At 39.3% G+C, this 19,523-nt stretch overlaps 2 protein-coding genes across 2 annotated transcripts; both read left to right on the top strand.

Annotated features, from left to right (window-relative positions):
* The first annotated feature begins 269 nt into the window (after window positions 1-269).
* LOC125201171 (phosphatidate phosphatase PAH1-like) lies at window positions 270-5,663 on the top strand. The gene is made up of 10 exons (XM_048099143.2): window positions 270-524; window positions 832-2,435; window positions 2,527-3,193; window positions 3,443-3,527; window positions 3,982-4,068; window positions 4,380-4,452; window positions 4,790-4,833; window positions 4,926-5,054; window positions 5,141-5,239; window positions 5,341-5,663. The coding sequence occupies exons 2-10, from the start codon at window positions 983-985 to the stop codon at window positions 5,398-5,400; spliced, it is 2,697 nt and encodes an 898-aa protein (XP_047955100.2). The 5' UTR covers window positions 270-524; window positions 832-982; the 3' UTR covers window positions 5,401-5,663.
* A 2,896-nt stretch (window positions 5,664-8,559) lies between these two features.
* On the top strand, window positions 8,560-9,614 carry LOC125214481 (putative membrane-associated kinase regulator 3). The gene has a single exon (XM_048115531.2). It carries the CDS (start codon window positions 8,714-8,716, stop codon window positions 9,476-9,478), a length of 765 nt encoding a protein of 254 aa, XP_047971488.2. The 5' UTR covers window positions 8,560-8,713; the 3' UTR covers window positions 9,479-9,614.
* Window positions 9,615-19,523: the final 9,909 nt, after the last annotated feature.

Genomic DNA, 19,523 nt, shown 5'->3' with positions numbered 1-19,523 from the left:
AATATTTAATTACAAATCATCTATTATAAATACTTTTTGCTTTAAACAAATTACAAATTACAAATCAATTACTGAGGTCGGTGTTGCAAAATACTATTGCTTCTTAGTTGGAAGAGTTACTGCATTTACCGAAATGCCCTACTCAAAATGTAACTTTGCCAAAAGAATTCGTGGGTAATTTGGTAAATATAAGAAGAAGATAAAGCTATTGAGTCAAGCACTACCTATTTTATCTGACTCCACCTTTGGTTTCATCTAGATTTTCTCATACCATTAATTTATGTTTCAAATTTTCAAAGAATTTTTCCCAAGAAAATAAAATACAATTGTAATAGGAAGAAATTTCACGAAACAAACCGAAGTTTTGCACACAAAATCACCTACCATTCGGAGAGAGAAAAATGGACGACCCTTAAAAATATTTTATTTGAATCTTCTTCTTCAAATAACTTCACGCATTTTACTTCATCCATCATCCCAATCTTCAATCTTTCGAGCTCGGATTCGCAAAGTCTTGAATTTGTGTAAGTTTGATGCTTCCTCTTTCTTTTCAATCTGAAGTATTTGATTCAAGTTTATGTTTTTGAATTTTGTATCGCACTGTTGTTGACTTCTTTTTTTTCTAGTAAATGTTTGTTGCGAAATCATGTTGTTAGGGCTCTGGTAGACCAGCAATTGAATTGGAGTTGATTTGAATTCGGATTTGACTACATTGTACACTTTATAAAAAAAAACAATCATAATTTTTATATTTTTTAGATAAGATTTAATTTTGCAATAGAGTTAAAAGGGATAGAATGATTGCATGATCATTCGATTTGTTGCATGCAGATGTCGGAGATTCCGAGGATTGAACAGTTTTGACAATTCTCTTATCTTGGTTTATGTTGATTGATTAAGTGTTTAGAGGGTTAACAGGTTTTTTTGAGAAATAGTAGACTGTAAGGGATTTTTGGGGGTTGAATTTGTGTAAGTGAGCCAAATGAATGTGGTGGGTAAAGTTAGTAGCTTCATAACACAAGGAGTGTACTCTGTTGCCACACCGTTTCATCCGTTTGGTGGGGCGGTTGACATAATCACTGTTAAGCAGCATGATGGCACGTTTAGGAGCACGCCTTGGTATGTTCGATTTGGAAAATTCCAAGGCGTTCTCAAAGGGGCGGAGAAGGTTGTCCGGATAGAAGTCAATGGTGTGGAAGCCAATTTTCATATGCATCTTGATAACTCCGGTGAAGCGTATTTTGTTAGAGAGGTTGATGCGGACAAGGATGATCACGAGGGTATTAAGGACTCAGACAGTCTTGAAGGCGGGAGGGAGGATAATAGTAGTGTTTATAGTAATGCAGAGAGTGGTTCTAAAGAAAATGATTTTTTTGGACAAGAGATTGATGACTTTAATAGTGGTGATGTAGAGATGCGAGAGTTACGCACTTCACTTAGTATGAAGAGGTTAGAGAGAGTCGAGTCTGACAATGAGCGGATTTTCTATGAGTTTCAAGATGAACAATCTTCTTTGGATGGTTCGGTTGAGTTTTCTGAGTATGATTCTGGTAGATACGATAATTTAGATAGTGTGGAACATGCACTGGAGGAATCACAAAATTCGAATTCGGAGGTAGTTTTGGTGAGTGTAGATGGGCATATACTAACGGCGCCTATATCATCGTCTGCGACAGATGCTGCAAGTGTGCAACTAAGCACACCTCATCTTCACCTTGGACCAGGTGAAAGGACTCAACAGTTTAACAGGAGTGATGAGTCGTGGACAACGAATTATATGGATGAGCTTGACTCCACTACTCATGAAATTACTTCAGGAAAAAATTGCAATGGAAACAAGGACCCTCAATCTTCTGAACAGTTGGAATATCGACAAAGTGATGAAGAGCATCTATATCATCTCCAAGAAAGTCCGGCATCGAATCATGACAAGGAACTCAGCGTAGAAAGTGGCTCTGAATCAGGTAGTTTTAGAAGGCGAGATGTATTCAAGAGTTGTTTGGAGTTCATGGAATTGTCTCAGCAGTCGACAAATGAGGATCAGGAGGATATCAGTTCTTCAGGAGACCAGAAATCTCCTTTCAGTCCTTGGATGAATGACGAGCCTGTAGAACAGAATCTTGAAATATCAAGAGAAAATGGCGAATCGTATTGCCACGAGTCTGGAAATCCTAGCAATGTCTCATTGCCAGAGTCACAGGTTGAAGCTTCAGCTCATGAAAGATATGATTCCAATACGGATCCTGATGGTTCTGATCGCATGGCTGTTCGATTAGTTAGTGTTGATCAGGACTCAGTGGAAGTTGATCGCACCATCGGAACAATGAATGATGGCAGGGAGTCTCCTTCTGATGTATGTCAAGAAAGGGACCAGGACCGTGTAGAACCTCAAACAGCTTCTTCAACTGGATACAAAAATTTAGATATATCGTCAGGTAAGAAATTCATTTAATTCTAACATTGTGATTGCCACCCCCTACTTTCTGCTATGGTCTAAAACTGTTACTATCGTATTTTTCATTGCAGGGTTGGAGATATCTCTTTGCGCAAAGTTGCTTCATGCTGGAATGGGTTCGAGTGCAGCACAAGATGCCTTCGACTCTAAGCGCATATCATTGGAGGACTTCAAACTTTCACCTGCATCAGTAGTGAAAAATGAAGACCTGATTGTTAGAATTCAGGGGAAGTACTTACCATGGCATAAAGCTGCACACGTCGTTCTCGGCATGGCTGCTTTTGGCGAGTATATACCGGTTGAGCCAGATGATTCAATCCCGGTCGAACAGGAGAAGCCAGAAATAAAGGAAGATGATCCACAGATGGTGTCTACTCAATCTCGCAGATGGAGACTCTGGCCAATCCCATTTAGGAGGGTCAAGCCACTCGAACATGCCACTAGCTACTCATCTAATGAAGACATCTATGTTGGTTCTGACTCTGGCTCACAGAGCCAACAGGCAGCTACAACTCCCACAGCACAGGCAGCTAGCGAGTCTCCCCGCAAGCAGTTTATAAGAACCAATGCGCCCACTACCGAACAGATAGCATCTTTGAATCTCAAAGAGGGACAAAATATGGTGAGTTTCAAATTCTCTACCAGAGTTCTTGGATCCCAGAAGGTTGAAGCTCATATATACTTGTGGAAGTGGAATACACGAATCGTGATATCAGATGTGGACGGGACTATTACCAAGTAAGTCTTTTATATTTCATTTCCTAATCTGTAGTTTTTTTCTTCCAAGACGGCTACTAGTGATGCAGTTATAATGTAGCCATCGAAGCTGCATTGCAGAATTTGTTAAATGAGATGGTACATATGTTTAAAGTACGGCATTGGTGACTATTATTGGCTTAACACTCTAGTGTTTAAAGATAGAGATTTGATAATCAATCCCACAAGCTTTCGTATTTGCCTAAAGAAATCATGTATGCCTGTTTGTAGGTCTGATGTTCTTGGCCAGTTTATGCCATTGGTAGGAAAAGACTGGACTCATTCTGGGATCGCCCATCTTTTTTCTGCAATAAAGGTAGTCTCTTTAAATGCTTTGTTCTGGTACCTAATTCATCGTTAGATGCTGCATAATATTTGCATGTCTTCACTCATGCTAAGCAGATAGTTCTTATTATCCCCCCTTAAGAACACTTCTATCCTTAACCACCCAAATACAAATAAAAATCTGGAACCACTACATCTGATGCAAACAATAGCTGTAAATTAAAGCCTAGCATACCATAGCTCTACGGGAGGTGTGATTGGTGAATCTGAATATAGGAACCACAAAACAATAGTAGAAACCACAAACTCCTTGGCACTATGCTGGGTTTTTAGAGTCTCCCTAGCTGTGTTAATACTTAATACTGTGTATTCTGAGCTCATTTGATTATTTAAATATGAAAGCCCACATGATATAAGCTGCATATTTGTTTGTTCTGTATCCATATACTATTTCTGTTGTCTCATTATGATTATTTTTGCTACAGGAGAATGGTTACCAACTCTTATTTCTGAGTGCACGGGCTATTGTTCAAGCATACTTAACGAAAAGTTTCCTATTCAATCTCAAGCAGGTATAGTTTATATGAGCCTGAGTCTAACTAGCTCTAGGGAATTTGTTGCTTGGTGTTTCTGATAGGGATATGTTTGTAGCACCTTAAGGCATCCTATAAAGTTTCTTAATTGTAAGATGGGCTCAATTTGTTGTAACTTGTAACGTTTGGTCCACATAAATCCATGTTACTTTTAACGGGTAACTATGACTTCCACCATTTCTTGTATGCCATCTATCTCACATCTGTGACGTGCAAGATTTTGCATCTGTTCTTGTGCTTCTTATAACGTTTTGAGACTTGGGATTATTGTTTTGTTTCATTGTGGACAGGATGGTAAAAGCTTGCCAAATGGACCTGTTGTCATTTCCCCTGATGGATTATTTCCCTCGTTGTACCGAGAAGGTGATACCTCTACCTGACTTATATTTTTTCTCGATACGAGAGAGCCGTCTTTGGAGATTAAGTGTATACGTATGGATGAAACCTGCTTTTCGAATTTTGAAATCTAATCGCAAAATTCTGTTGCTCAAACTTTATTGGCATGAAAAGAATTTCATATGATAGAGCCATTCTTGATCAGTTTGATTCCTTCTCTAGCATTATTTCCCTTCATATGTGGTTGTGAATAATGACAAGCAAATTTCCGTTTTCTCCATTCTTTTCACTACTGCTGCACTGCAATAGATTTGTAGATGCATCTTTCCCCATCGTATCTGACAGAAATGTTGTGATGTGCCAGTTATACGGCGAGCCCCACACGAATTCAAGATTGCATGTTTGGAGGTAAATGCCAATATCCATCTAGTTATGAAAGATCTGTCAGCCAAAAACCTACACATCTTCTCATATAAGTTTCTGCAATCTTCGATTTACAGGATATTAAGGCTCTGTTTCCTCCCGATTACAATCCATTTTACGCGGGCTTTGGGAACAGAGACACTGACGAGCTCAGCTACCGGAAAATTGGGATTCCAAAGGGAAAAATCTTCATAATTAACCCAAAGGTACAGTCTTTAATGATTTGGTCAAACAAGAAAAGAAAAATGAAACGAAACACTTGATTTTCATTTTAATGTTTATTTTGTTGCAGGGGGAGGTGGCTATTAATCGTCGTATTGATGTGAAATCATACACTTCGCTGCACACGCTGGTGAATGACATGTTCCCACCAACATCACTGATTGAGCAGGTAATGCCAATGCCATAAAGGCTTCTCTTTTTCCCGAAGAAATCGCATTTCTCAGGCTTGTTGATGCTATATTTGTGGCGTGTAACTTTGCATCTGCGCAGGAGGATTATAACTCGTGGAATTACTGGAAAATGCCTTTACCCGATATCGATAACTTGTAGAAGCCCGGCTGAAGCCCGGTTAGGCCGGAATGCGGAACTGTATCAGTGGCTGGAGATGCTGGGACATAATTTTTTTTGGTAACCAGTATTCTTTTCATCAGTTTTTTTTCTTTTTTTTAACCTCAGCATATGATTTAGTACTCTCATTACTGTTAAGTGCAAAAAAACTCCATATCTATATGTAAACCATAGACTATTCATAGTTGTACTAAGTTGATGCCCATAATCTTCTTTAATCAATAAATCTATTCATCTCATCACAATTTTTTTTGTCTTTTATTGTTTGGCAAGAATACCATTTTCCCAAAAACTTATTATATTTATACATGTTATAAATTGACGATTATTATATCATTATATTTGATAATATCCAAGCCCGACCGAAAAGATAATTGGACTATTCGGAGTCTGCCTCGAAATTATCTAATAGTACTCTCTCTTCCCTTGAAAATGTGTCATCTATTTTTTTTTGTCCGTTCCTGAAAAATTTTCATCTTTCACTTTTACTATTTTTGGTAGTAGATCCCACATTCCACTAACTTATTCTCACTCACATTTTATTTTAAAACTAATATATAAAAGTAGGATTCACATACCACTAACTTTTTCAACTCACTTTTTATTGTATTTCTTAAAACCCGCGCCGAGTCAAATGATACTGAATTTTAAGAGACTGAGGGAGTAGTATTTTAATTATATTGCAAAAGTTTGTTTGTTTGTGCCCTTAGTGGATGAAATATGTCAATAAAACAGAATTAAGGAGAAATATCTTTTTTGATAAGATGAAATAATTAAAGCATTATTAGACGACAATTGACCCTTGATCGCATTAAAACCCAATAATCATCAATAGTGAGAGGTGGATTTCAAATGACGCACGCATAACTATGTATAATACAATACCATATTGAAATAATTGTCTAATAATTATGCGATTATCGAACTTTGATTGGAAGTGATGCTCAATAATTATTTTATAATTTGAGTGACTAAATTGTGCATAGGAAGGCACTAAAAGTGAAACTAAAAGCCCATTTCTAGGGGTGCAATAACTTTTCATATCACAATGTTTAAACTTTAAATAACATTTGTAAACTCCAACCCAACCCTACTCTACTCTCACTAGTTATAGTAGTACAATACTTTTTTCTTGATGCATACCGTAAATATTGGATGGTATGCTTTAGATAAGTGTCGCTATGATACAATTAATCATAAATTACATCAGAAATGCATAACACATAGAAATGAAATAATACTTCGTCCAATTGTCATTACATGTCTCACTCATTTAAGTTAGGTTTAATATAAAACTAATATATGAAAATCAAACATGCATTTCACTATTTTTTCCTTCCGCATTCTTTCACAATTCTTAATGTCCATAGTGATCTAAAATAGAATATTTAATGGTGCATGGATGGAGGGGTAACTTGCGAGCTCCATTGAATCATAAGTTACACATGAAGTATTAGCTTTTGAATACTTCCTCCGTCTCCGTCCTAGAAAGTTTGTCACATTTTTCATTTCCATTCGTTCCACAAAATTTGTCCATTTCATTTTTTTTACTATTTTTAGTATTGAACTTCATATTTGTAACACAAATATATAAAAGTATGACTCACGTTTCACTAACTTTTTAACTCACTTTCCATTACATTTCTTAAAATTCGTGTTCGGTTAAGGTGCGACCAAATTTATAGGACAGATGAAGAAGTAATAAATATTTAGACACAAGGTCACCCAAGGTCACCCTAATATTTAATTGTTATCTTATTTATATATCGGTGTTCCCAATCACATTGTAAATGTACGCAATGTTACGGATATCATATTTAAATTTAAACTAGTAACAAATACATGCATTGCACGTCGTATCTCTCGTAGTATAATATAAAATGTTTTATATAATTATTGATAACAATGAAATAAAAAGATGAATATGGATCTACAATCTACATAGAGCATCTTGGATTCTTGAATCATAAAAAGACAAAGTGCCCATAATTTGACCAAAGCAACTGCAAGATTCAAACAACAATACTTCATTTTTCTGGTCACACCATAAATTAATTGTTTTGAGGGGTGCAAAAAACCAGGTTTTGAGGAATGGGCTGTTTCCCCAATTTATTTATGTCTAAATTTTCTATGTATTCATTTCTTTATAGTTGCAGTGAAAGCTGTGGGTGCTGCACTAGGGGATGTATACGTCTGCATTATTCAAACTCCATTTCTATTTAAATTTGTGATTTTTGGACACATGTAGAAAGATACAAGTCCTATAAAGCCTCAGCAGATCCACTAAGATTTGTTAGATTATATTAGTGTATGATGTTTTCAGTTCTAAATTAATTTCTTTGAATTTTTTGTTTTTGTCCCTATCAACAAAACCCTTGATTTGGGTAGTGATATATGTAAATGTATGCGTAATCGAACTTTTTGGCATTTTACATTGAAAACCAATATATAAACGTGAATTAATTTAAAATAAATTTCACGCTAATCATTTCATAATAATTTAGAAAAATATTAAAATTTTAAATTAAATATCAATAGATTTAAGAAAAAAACATTAATTTAATATTGTATAATTATTTCGATTCAAGCTCGAAATCGTGTGAAAATTTATTATAAATTGTCCATATCACTTCTTCTTTTATATTGCTATACAAATAATACTAATACAAAACTAATTCATGTTATAGTGTAATTAGATTTATAATATAGAAATATTATATACTACATGTACATACGTTTATCTTTATTCTTTTTACTCATATAAAATGTCTTCTTTATGCCATCAAGGAATTCTATGTATGTTCAGTCGTATATCAATAGTACTACATTATACTATTATCTATACAAACAAAGTGACCTATTTATTTACTGTATCCAGTCAATAATTGTTTGTTTTTTACACACAGTTATTCAAAATGTTTAACTAATTATAATATGGTGCTACTGCTATCGACAGCTCTACATATAATTTCGAAATAAATAGCATTGGTTACAATATTTTGGCCCTCAAAAATAAATTTATTTGACTCAATTAATTCCTCGATTTACTGGTAGATACAGTTGTTGATAATAAAAATCATAGCTTTTCTAATTCCATCTTATTAAAAAGACTATTCATCTTTAATAAAGAAGGCTTTAGCTCTCCTCCCCATAAGTTATAACACACTCCTCTCTCTCAAATAAAAAAACACAGAAAATTTTTCTTGCTAATTTCGCACACACATAAATTTACTCTGCAATTCACTCAAACACACACATATACACACAGTGGAAGGAGAGTAGCAGGCTGAAGAAGATGGGATCCAATTTGGTGGCAGAGGAAGAAGAAGAAGAAGAAGAGTACATAAACATGGAGCTGGCGTCTTCCCCCTCCAAATCCCCACAGCTGAAAGAGTTCGAATTCCAATTCTTCTCCGCTCCCACCCCCGACGAATCCGCCGCCGACGAACTCTTCTACAAAGGCAAACTCCTCCCCCTCCACCTCCCCCCTCGCAGGCAAATGGTCCAACACCTTCTGCGCACCGCCCCCTGCACCAACTCCAACACCCCATCCATCTCCCCCTCCGAATCTCGCCGAGTCAGCTGCGACCTCACCGCCTTCGAATGGCCCACCGAAATCAACTCCTTCCTCACCAATCACCAACCGATTCGAAGCACCGCCACTTCCTGGTCCAAAAAGCTCAAGCTGAAGCGCTCAATCCTCGCTCACAAGCTCAAATCCTTCTTCACCAAATCCGATCCCCAAAACCTATCATCCAAACCCGACGTCTCCGTCAAATACTCCAGATTCGGGAAGAGATTCGCTACTTTGATGAAAAGGAGCGGAATTGACGATCACAGGAGATCCTTTTCCGGCGCAATCAGTGCGGATTTTTCTACCACGACGACGAATTGCTCGTCCTCGTCATCGACGGCGTCGTCCTCGTTCAATTTGAGCGGCCTGCATGAGCTGCAGTTTCTCCGGCGGAGCAGCAGCGCCGCGGAGATTGAGGTTTCCATTAATGCAGCAATCGCTCATTGCAAGAAATCGATGATTCATTCCTCTTTCCCATCTTCTTAATAGTATCAGTATGTGTGATATAGATATCGAATTCGATGTTGTAGCATTCAAATTTCCTTAGATTTTGTTAACAAGGTGATGCTGCAGTTTCTTGGATGAATTCATGTTTCTAATTCAAAAATGTTACAGTAATTAATTTTGGTGTTGTTAGTTTTTCGTATAAAAATTACCTTTTCATATTTCAATTTGTTGATAAGATCGTAGATTCAAATCTAGTCTTTTTGAGTAGACTAAAATATAGAGTAGAGAAAGTAGTCCACGCTTTTCGTATTTGAAAAGAAGTCAGAAAAATGGAAAGTATACGTCTTTCACACTTTAATTTTCAACTAGAATCAATTTCATCATTTTAAAGATTTATCCTATTTTATTTATTTTTTTGTTTTAATATAAAGTTTGAAGTGACGAAAAAACAAAAACTATTCATAGATAATGGTGACCAAAAAACAAAAACTATTTTCATAGATAGTCGTCACCTCAATCTAGTTTTGTTTTAATACTATAATGTATTTTATAAATAATGTATTTATCCTATTTTATCATATTTTATTTTATATTTTTGTCATAGTTTCAGTTTTTCAAATGACTTGGATATTAGTGGAGCATGTGAGAAACATCCAGCTTCAACCAAAACCAATGATGTATATATCCCAACTAACAAAGAAAATAATTATTCTTGGTACTTTTAGGATGTGGGGTGAATGTTTTGCAAAATGAACCTTATGAGGAAAGTGATAAATGTGTACAAACATCTTTTATTTGTCAATACAAAGTAGCAAAAGCTATAGAGGGAATCTTAGCACAAATAGGAGCGGAAAAAGGTCACTTGGGTTGGGACCAATATAAGACCTAACAAAATCAATTTCTTCATGTATTCTATATGTATGGTCATAGTGGGGAGTTGGATTGAGTTTGGTGATTGATCAATTATATATGGAAAACGCTTTTAGCTTCAATTATTATATGAAAAATATCCAGAATTTTTAATCATTTTCTCTATTGGAATATGACTTGAATACTTTTCTTTAGGCTGGAAATATGACTTGGATTAGTATGCTGGTGTTTAAGGTGCACATGTAATTCCTATCCTATATATTTAGACAGGCTATGTCAATATTGGACCATTATACCATCCACTATTTTTTTTTGATACCCCTTGATAAAGGAAAAATACAATGAATTGGCTTCAAGAGCATCCACAACGGGACGGACTAAGCGACGCCCTAAGCCCCGTTCTATGCACTGCCACGTCAGTATTTTATCCTCCGCCCCTTCCACCTGCAATGGGGCGAACTATAGCCCGCCTTAAGCATTTTACTTCTATTTTGTATTTATATAATTTATGCAAATATATCAGGCAAAATAAATAAATAAAAACAACACAATTAAGGCAAATCTTACATTTACTTAATTAAAAAAAAGTGCACTACATATAAAAAAACCCGACTAGTCTAGAGTAGTCCCAACCTACGGCTAAGGTCATCGATCATGCGCTGGATGCCTTCGATTTGAGCCGGGTTGGTCGCCTGCATCAGGGTGTTGTGCGCGTCCAACAACGTCCTGTAGTCGGAGGAGGCCACCAAATCCGTGTAGGCATGTGATGCAGCCGAAGTCTCGCTCGGGGTCGCGCTCTGGGTCGGGCTTGGGGCCTGGTCAGGCGCAGCCGCGGCGGATGAGGTCGCCTTGCCCTTGCCCTTGCCCTTGGCAGCCTTGATGCCAGGGGGACGCCGGGACATCGGTGTGCCGGAACTCTCATCCTCGAACACCGGATTGTTGAGGTCCATTGGAAATGCGCCGCTTTCGCTGCTTGTATAATCAGTGAAGGTGCGTTTCGAAGCCCTCTTCTTCGCCGCCGTCGATCGGGGAAGCACACCACCAACGAACTTTTGCTTCTCCTTCAAGAGTGCCCAGGACTGGTAGTGCTTGAAATCGCCGAACAATGACATGTACGATTTCACCGCTTTGTCACGCACATCTGACAGAATCTCGCCGCTGCCCTGCTCCCTCTCGCACTTCTCGTACTCCCCCGCGAACAGATTGACCTGCTTTTTTATTTGATCCCAGTGCTTGTGGAGCTGCTCCCTATGGCGCTTGTAGGCGGTCGGCGGCTTAGCCTCGTTGTTTTTTTCGGCGATGCGCTCCCAATATACGCAGTAACCTTCTAGTTGTTGGCGAACACCGGATCCTTTGAAACATCAATCTAACATCTTGTCAAGACGATGGATTCTTCCGGGGCATAGTTCGTCCTTCCCGGGCGAACTCTTCACACACCGCCGTTTGCGGCAACTTGTGGGCTCGTGCCTTGGTCCGCTTCTTCTTGGTGGCGGAGCCCGAGGCGGCGGCGTCAGCGGCGGATCGGCCGCGAGGTGCAGCGGCGGCAGGTGTGCGGTTGGGAAAAGGCTCCATGTCTTGAATGGTGTATCAGGCATGATTTAGGAGTAGAGGGATTAATGAGAGAAGTAATGAGATTGATAACTCGTAGATGATTTATTACTGCTGAGACTAACCCTTTATATAGGGTTGATACATGTGTAATTATGGTATAATATCAATCAAATATCAATCATCCTATTCTATTCTTGGAGTATAATTGTGGAGCATAATTGAGATTATTCCTTAGTATCTTTTCCTTTCTTAACACTCCCCCTCAGGTTGAGTGGTGGGATCTCCAAAGCTCAACTTGCCAAGTACGTTCATGAGGCTCCTTGAATTGACGGCTTTGGTGAGAATATCGGCTAGCAGTTCTTCGGACCGAACAAATGGTAGCTCCACAACTCCACTTTCCAACTTCTCTTTGATGAAGTGTCTGTCAACTTCAACATGCTTTGTTCTATCATGCTGTACCGGATTCTCGGATATACAGATTGCTGCCTTGTTGTCACAGTATAGTTGACTCTTGTCTTGTGTGAGCCCAATTTCATTCATCAGCCTTCTAAGCCATAAGATCTCCATTAATCCACTTCTTATCCCTCGGAATTCAGCTTCCGCGCTTGATAATGCCACCACCTTTTGTTTCTTACTCCTCCATGTTACCAGATTACCTTCAACAAACATGAAGTATCCAGCTGTTGATTTTCGATCAACTGGATTACTCGCCCAATCAGCATCAGTGAACCCATAAATTCCTTTGTGTTCATTCTTTCTGAACATTATCCCATGTCCGGCCGTTCCTTTGAGATATCGCACGATCCTCAATGCAGCTTCATAGTGATCTTTTTGTGGTCGATGCATGAATTGACTTACTATTCCCACTGCATAAGCAATATCTGGTCTAGTGTGAGAAAGGTAGATAAGCTTTCCCACAAGGCGCTGGTACTTGCCTTGATCTGCTAACTCAGCTCCATCAGAGATCTGCAGCTCGTGGTTCACTAGAATTGGTGTATCGGCGGGTTTGCAATGAATCAAACCAGTCTCCGCCAGAATGTCCAAGATATACTTCTTCTGTCTCAAGAAGATACCTCCCTCAGAGCGCAACACTTCTATCCCCAAGAAATATTTAAGATTTCCTAAGTCTTTCATCTCGAACTCCTGGAATAAGCTCCCTTTTAGCCTTTCTATTTCTTCAGTATCGTCTCCCGTGATGATCATATCATCTACGTAGATGATCAGGCATGTGATTTTGTCGTCTCTCTTTTTCAAGAACAGGGTATGATCCGAGTTACTCTGCCGAAACCCATACTTGGTCATGGCTTCTTTGAATCTCCCAAACCAGACCCTTGGTGACTGTTTGAGTCCATAGAGAGTCTTCTTTAGCCGGCACCCTTCTCCCCTTTCAAATCCCTCAGAGAATCCCGGGGGTGATTCCATGTATACTTCTCTTTTCAGTTCCCCATGCAGAAATGCGTTTGTTACATCAAATTGGTGGAGTGGCCAGTTCCTGTTTGTAGCAATTGAGAGTAACACTCGAATGGTATTCATTTTTGCTACGGGTGATAAAGTCTCATCGTAATCAACTCTGTAAGTTTGTGTGTAGCCTTTGGCGACCAGTCGTGCTTTGTATCTCTCAATAGATCCATCTGGCCTTCGTTTGATAGTGAACACCCACTTGCATCCAACTGCCTTTTTTCCGTCTGGTATTTTGCATTTCTCCCATGTACCGTTTCTTTCTAAGGCTCCCATTTCTTTCAGCATTGCTTCGCGCCAGTGTTTGTATCTCCAAGCTTCTTCCACAGTACAAGGAATCTCCTCTTCTTCATATAAGGCGGCCTCGAATGCGTGCGCCATCTCTGAGAGGTGCCCCTTGGCCAAGTTCACAACAGAGTACTTGGCTTTCTTGCCGATGAGCTCAGGGCTATATCTCTTCGGCGGGACTCCTCTATTGGGTCTCAGTGGCAACTTATATCCTCCAAGTCCTTCACTAATCTGTTCTTCCAATAGATCACAAACTTCTGATTCATTTTGTGAGTCCGAATCGGGCTCGATATCTGTCTCAGGGTCAGTCTCACCAAATATAGGGACATCAATATTGCTAGAGTCAACATGGACAGGAGGAATATTAGGAGCACTTACAGCAGATACCAGTAGGGGATCTTCTTGGATGGTGTCACTGTTTGGTGCGAGCTGTATTTCTTCAGAGTCTCGTTCTGGTGGTGGGCTCGGATTTGGAAGTCCTGCTGGAGGTTCTGGGGCTGGTAACCGGCTTAGTGGATCACTGTGACTCTCCCCCTGACCACTAAGGTGGCTAAAGAAATAGTCTGCTTCAAGAAAGTCACAGTTCATAGTAGTGAACATGCGATTGGTTTTAGGGTCGAAGCATCTGTACCCCTTTTGTGAGTTCCCATAACCCACGAAGACACACTTTATAGCACACGGAGAAAGTTTGGTTCTCTCATGTTTTGGGATATGGACAAAAACTGAGCATCCGAATACTCTAGGCTGGAGGGTCAAAGGTAATGGTATTTGGGCTAGTGTCGAGAGGACTTCCAGGGGTGTTTGAAGGTCAAGGGTGATAGAGGGTAAGCGGTTTGTCAAATAGACAGATGTGGCGATAGCTTCAGGCCAGAAGTGTCTGGGATTGTTAGACTCAATAAGCATGGCTCGAGCCATTTCTAGAAGAGTACGGTTCTTTCTTTCTGATACGCCATTTTGTTCCGGTGTGTATGGGCATGTAGTTTGGTGGACAAGACCTTTATTGTGACAGAAAGTTTTCATTTTTGAGTTGACAAATTCCCCCCCATTGTCGGAACGAAGGATCTTTATGTTTTTCTGAAATTGGGTTTGAACTAGTGCGTGAAAGTGACTAAAATGTTCAAAAACCTCATTTTTTTGTTTCATAAAGTAGACCCAGGTCATACGAGTGCAATCATCTATGAAGAGAAGAAAGTATTTGAACCCTTGTCCCCCTACAGTTGGAGAGGGACCCCACACATCAGAATGAACCAGTGAAAACGGGGAATCAACACGAGTATTATTTGATTTATAGGAATGTCTATGGCTTTTGGCCAACACACAGGTTTCACAATACATATCTTGACTAAATTTAGGAAAGAGGATTTTTAGATAACCCGTGGAAGGATGTCCCAAACGTCGATGCCAGAGCCAGGCCTCCCTATCAGTAGTCCCATGAGTCAGCAAAGCAGTTCCTTGTTGTGCAATTTCGTCCACATAATACAGTCCGTCCCGCTCAGTGCCACGTCCAATAATTTCCCCTGTCCTGATATCCTGTAATAGACAAAAGTTTGGTTGCATCAGCAGAGTACAATTTAATTCTTTCGTCACATGACTGATTGACAACAGTTTATGCGACATAGAAGGAACATATAAACAATTAGATAATGTCAGAGAAGATGAAATTCTGACAGTTCCCGCTCCTTCAACAGATGTAAATTCTCCACTGGCAGTTTGGATATGACTTTTTGGTGCTCTATGCATATTGGATATATCAGAAATATCATAAGTAATAGTGTCAGTGGCTCCGCAGTCAAAAATCCATTTATCATTTTTTCTTTCGGAGGAAACGGACAAGGCATAAGAGGCAGGAAAATTTTCAAGTATCTGAAATCGGTTCTCACAAAGTACTGGGGCTGTTTCAAAAAAATTTCTAACTTTAGGGGCATTTTTATAGAGTTTCTGCTGTGTGGTGTCCTTTTTGGGATTTTTGGAAGTGTGGGGTTGAGTTTGCCATTTTCGGGGGTCAATTTGCAATATTCCAGGATCTGGTGGGTCTTTATTAGGTAGAGAGGAAGAGGAGGGGTTTGAGAATAAATTCCCAAACCCTAAATTACCTCCCAGATTAGGCGATTCCATACCATTTCCTCCCTCATCCGAAGAAGCGGCGCCGCCTCCTCCTTTGGCGACTGTTGCGACGCCGGTCGTTGCAGCTTCCGTCCCCGGGTCGCCGCCTCGGTTGTTAGCGGCTCCCAAGTTGCTCCCGATGGCGGCGACCGGTTCTCCTCCGCCTACCGCCGCAGCTGCTCAGCCATTGCCTTTAAACGATGTCAGCGGTGGTTTGGTCTTTCTCTCTTGCCACCACTCCGGGTAACCATGAATTTCGAAACAGGTCTCGCGGGTGTGTTTTTTCTTCCCACAATGGGAACATATGAGCTTCGATTTATCCTCTTCGGTCCGTCTGTTCCACCCACCACCATTTCCACCGCCGTTCCGTTGAGGATGACTCCGATGCACCGCCTGATTTTGCCATTGGTGAGTCACGGCCAGACCTGCCCCGACTCCCTGTGCGCCGGAGTCCTCTGTTTGGAGGACGCTTGATCTAACGTCTTCTCGCCGGAGGATGGCATATGCCGCTTCAGCCGAGGGAAGTGGTTCTGTCCTTAGAATCTCTTTCTTGATGCTTTCATACTTGCTATTTAGAGATACCAGTAATTGAAACACCCTCTGTTCTTGCTTCTCAGTGTTGTATATATCGATATCTTCTGCGTACTTCATTGGGTTTGGGTGTCTCCGATCTATGGAGATCCACAAATCGTTCAATTTGGTCCATATTTCCTCCAGTGGCTCCTCCTTCTGTTTTAATGTGATTGCCTTTGCATACAGATCGTATACTTGAATTTTGTCACTCCCACTGGCATATGTGACTACAAGGCTAACCCATATGTCTCTGGCCGTCGGATATTGGGTCAATCGGCTCACCAGCCTCTGTTCCACATTTTGGGTCAGCCATGTGAATACACAATGGTCAGCCTGCTGCCACTTTCCGAAAGTTTGGTCGGTCTCTGCCGGGGGGGATGGGAATCCAGTGATGTGAGAAATCATTCCCCTCCCGCTGATTGCCGCTTTCATGAGGATAGACCACTGTGGGTAATTGTCACCATTTAGTTTCTCTGCAATAACTAATGGTGAAGGATCGATTTTGTAGGTTTCTGGTGTTGGAGTTTTGGTGGGTATTATTTGGTTCTGACTTTGTGCGATACTTACACGCATAAATTCGGCAAACATTCGAGCAAATTGCTCTGTTTCCGTTGGTTTTGGTGGTTCGTCATTGTCTGACATTTTTTTTTCTGCAGAATCTGCCGGGTTTTGGCTGAAAAGGTTTGAGATTGGTCCGAGACAGTGATGAGACTACTCTGAGTCTCACCCCTGCTCTGATACCATCTTGAATGGTGTATCAGGCATGATTTAGGAGTAGAGGGATTAATGAGAGAAGTAATGAGATTGATAACTCGTAGATGATTTATTACTGCAGAGACTAACCCTTTATATAGGGTTGATACATGTGTAATTATGGTATAATATCAATCAAATATCAATCATCCTATTCTATTCTTGGAGTATAATTGTGGAGCATAATTGAGATTATTCCTTAGTATCTTTTCCTTTCTTAACAGTCTGACAGCCCGTACGAGTCCGTGCTGAACTCGGGATCGTACTGGGCGTTGGTGTCAAATGGCCGGTATTCTGTACCCGGCCATCGTGCACCACCGAACATCGGACTATTCGGACTTGGGTAATCTCCTGGATTCATTTTGTTTGAAGTGTAGAAAATGTAGTGTGAATTTGAGAGTGAAAGGAGTGAAAAATGAAGTGAAAAGTGAGAGGTATATATAGGTTTTGAAAATTAAATAAAATTAAATTTAAAACTAAAAACGCATTGCCATCATCCGTCGCATCGTCCGCGATGCCACAGTGGCGGACGATGCGACGGACGATGAGCATCATCTGCGCTTCATCCGCGAACGATCGATCGGGCGCGGACGATGGTTAACCCATCGTTCGCGATGCCACAGTGGCTGACGATGCGACGGACGATGCATCGTCCGTCGCATCGTCCGCCCCATTGTGGATGCTCTAACATCGAAGCGTCGAATATGTTCTATTGTTTGTGGCTTTTATTCGAAAATATCCAATTATTTAGATAATTATAATTTCATATTCATTATTTCAATCTTGAGAATAAAATGTTCCGCAAAAAAATTTTAACTAACGAAATGCCGATGTGGCAGTCGAAAATACATGAACCTTGCTCTACATAATTATTGTATAGTTGGGTACAAACTCATCCCACATCGGATCGGGAAAGTTGGAAGGTGTATATAATTCATGTCAACACAATTAGCTTGTGGCCTTTTGAGAGTGACCAAAAATAAATCAATGCGAACCCAAAACGGAGAATATCAAACTAATGTTGCAGTCGATAACGTCCGTTGAATTCTTTTTCTTTCTTTTTCTCAACTATTATAGTTATATTAATCAGACGCAATATGATTACACAATTTCAAATCTTTCTTTTTCTCGACTAGAGCTTGGGTTGCTTGTAACATTATAGTTATATTAATCAGAGGCAATATGATTACACAATTTCAAATCTCGGAATTCATCACACGTGTTAATCTACTCGAACAATATTCAGTTTTTTTCCGAAATCTACTACGGAGTAATATAAATTTTCTAGCTTAACTTCTCAATTTTCTCAATTTCCTACTATTAGAATTTGGATTAGTGAAAGATTACTAACCATATTTCTCATTCAAAATAGAGATTGAGTTCAGACATGGTCCATGATTGTTGAGATTGAGTTCGGACATGGTCCATGATTGTTGGGCCTTTCTTCTTGTCAGCCCGTAATAGAGATTCTTGAAATTATGTTTAGGGGCTAGCTTTACCCATTTCTCTTTCTTAAAATGCATCTCGAATTTTCTAGCAGTAGTATCATTTTCTTAAAATGCATCTTGTGTTCCCTTATCCCTTTTCCTGATCCTTTTCTCCCTCAAATCTATACTTTCAATTTATGTTTTTCGTTAATTATCGATTATTATGATTCTTTAACTTAATATTAACAAAGTTCATTATAAGAGTAATAATAATTTTTTGAATTTACTACTCCCTCCGTCTGCGATTAGGAGTCCCGGTCACTTTTGCACACCCGTTTTATAAAAATCATAAAAAATAGTTAAAGTGGATAAATGGTAAAGTAAGAGAGAGAATAATGTTGACAAGAGTCTTATCAACATTCTTATCAACATTATTCTCTCTTTTACTTTATCATTTCTCCACTTTAACTATTTTTTTCACTTTTATACAATGGTTGCGCAAAAGTGACCGGGACTCCTAATCGCGGCCGGAGGGAGTACTTTTCCTTCATAAAAAAGAGAGTGCACCTTTGGTTGGACAAAATTTTAATTCATAATTAGTAGAATAAGATGGATGTAGAAACAAAAGGTAATTGAAAGATTACTAGTGGAAAATGAGTTCTCAAAATGTCAGAGAAAAAAATATTTTTAAAATTAGAAAGTGATTACTAACATGGAACGGACTAAAAAAATACACATTCGGGATACATTCGAAATACTTGAGCCATTTTACGATCATATAAAACAAAATAGCCTTCAACTCCATGTTTTTTGTATTTTTCACACACGTCTTAAAGCCAATTGCGATATACAAGCAATGATCCAAAACGCGCACACAAGTAGGATAATAAATACGTACTAGATAACTCAACCGTAGCATTTTTGAAAGTTTGGAATAATCGAAACAAATCCATGCTTTGTTCCCAACAAGCGGGTATCAAAAGCAAATCGAAAGGAGCATGTGGACAAGTTCTAAAAAAATCACATAAGTACTCAATGTGGTTCAATGTCGATTCCAACAT

Source organism: Salvia hispanica, chromosome 2 (genome assembly GCF_029641045.1).
Source record: "Salvia hispanica isolate PSC_SH4W2 chromosome 2, Shi_PSC_v1, whole genome shotgun sequence".
NCBI lineage: Eukaryota > Viridiplantae > Streptophyta > Magnoliopsida > Lamiales > Lamiaceae > Salvia > Salvia hispanica.
Note: the sequence above shows the minus strand (reverse complement) of the source record. Positions and strands in the feature narration are given on the sequence as shown.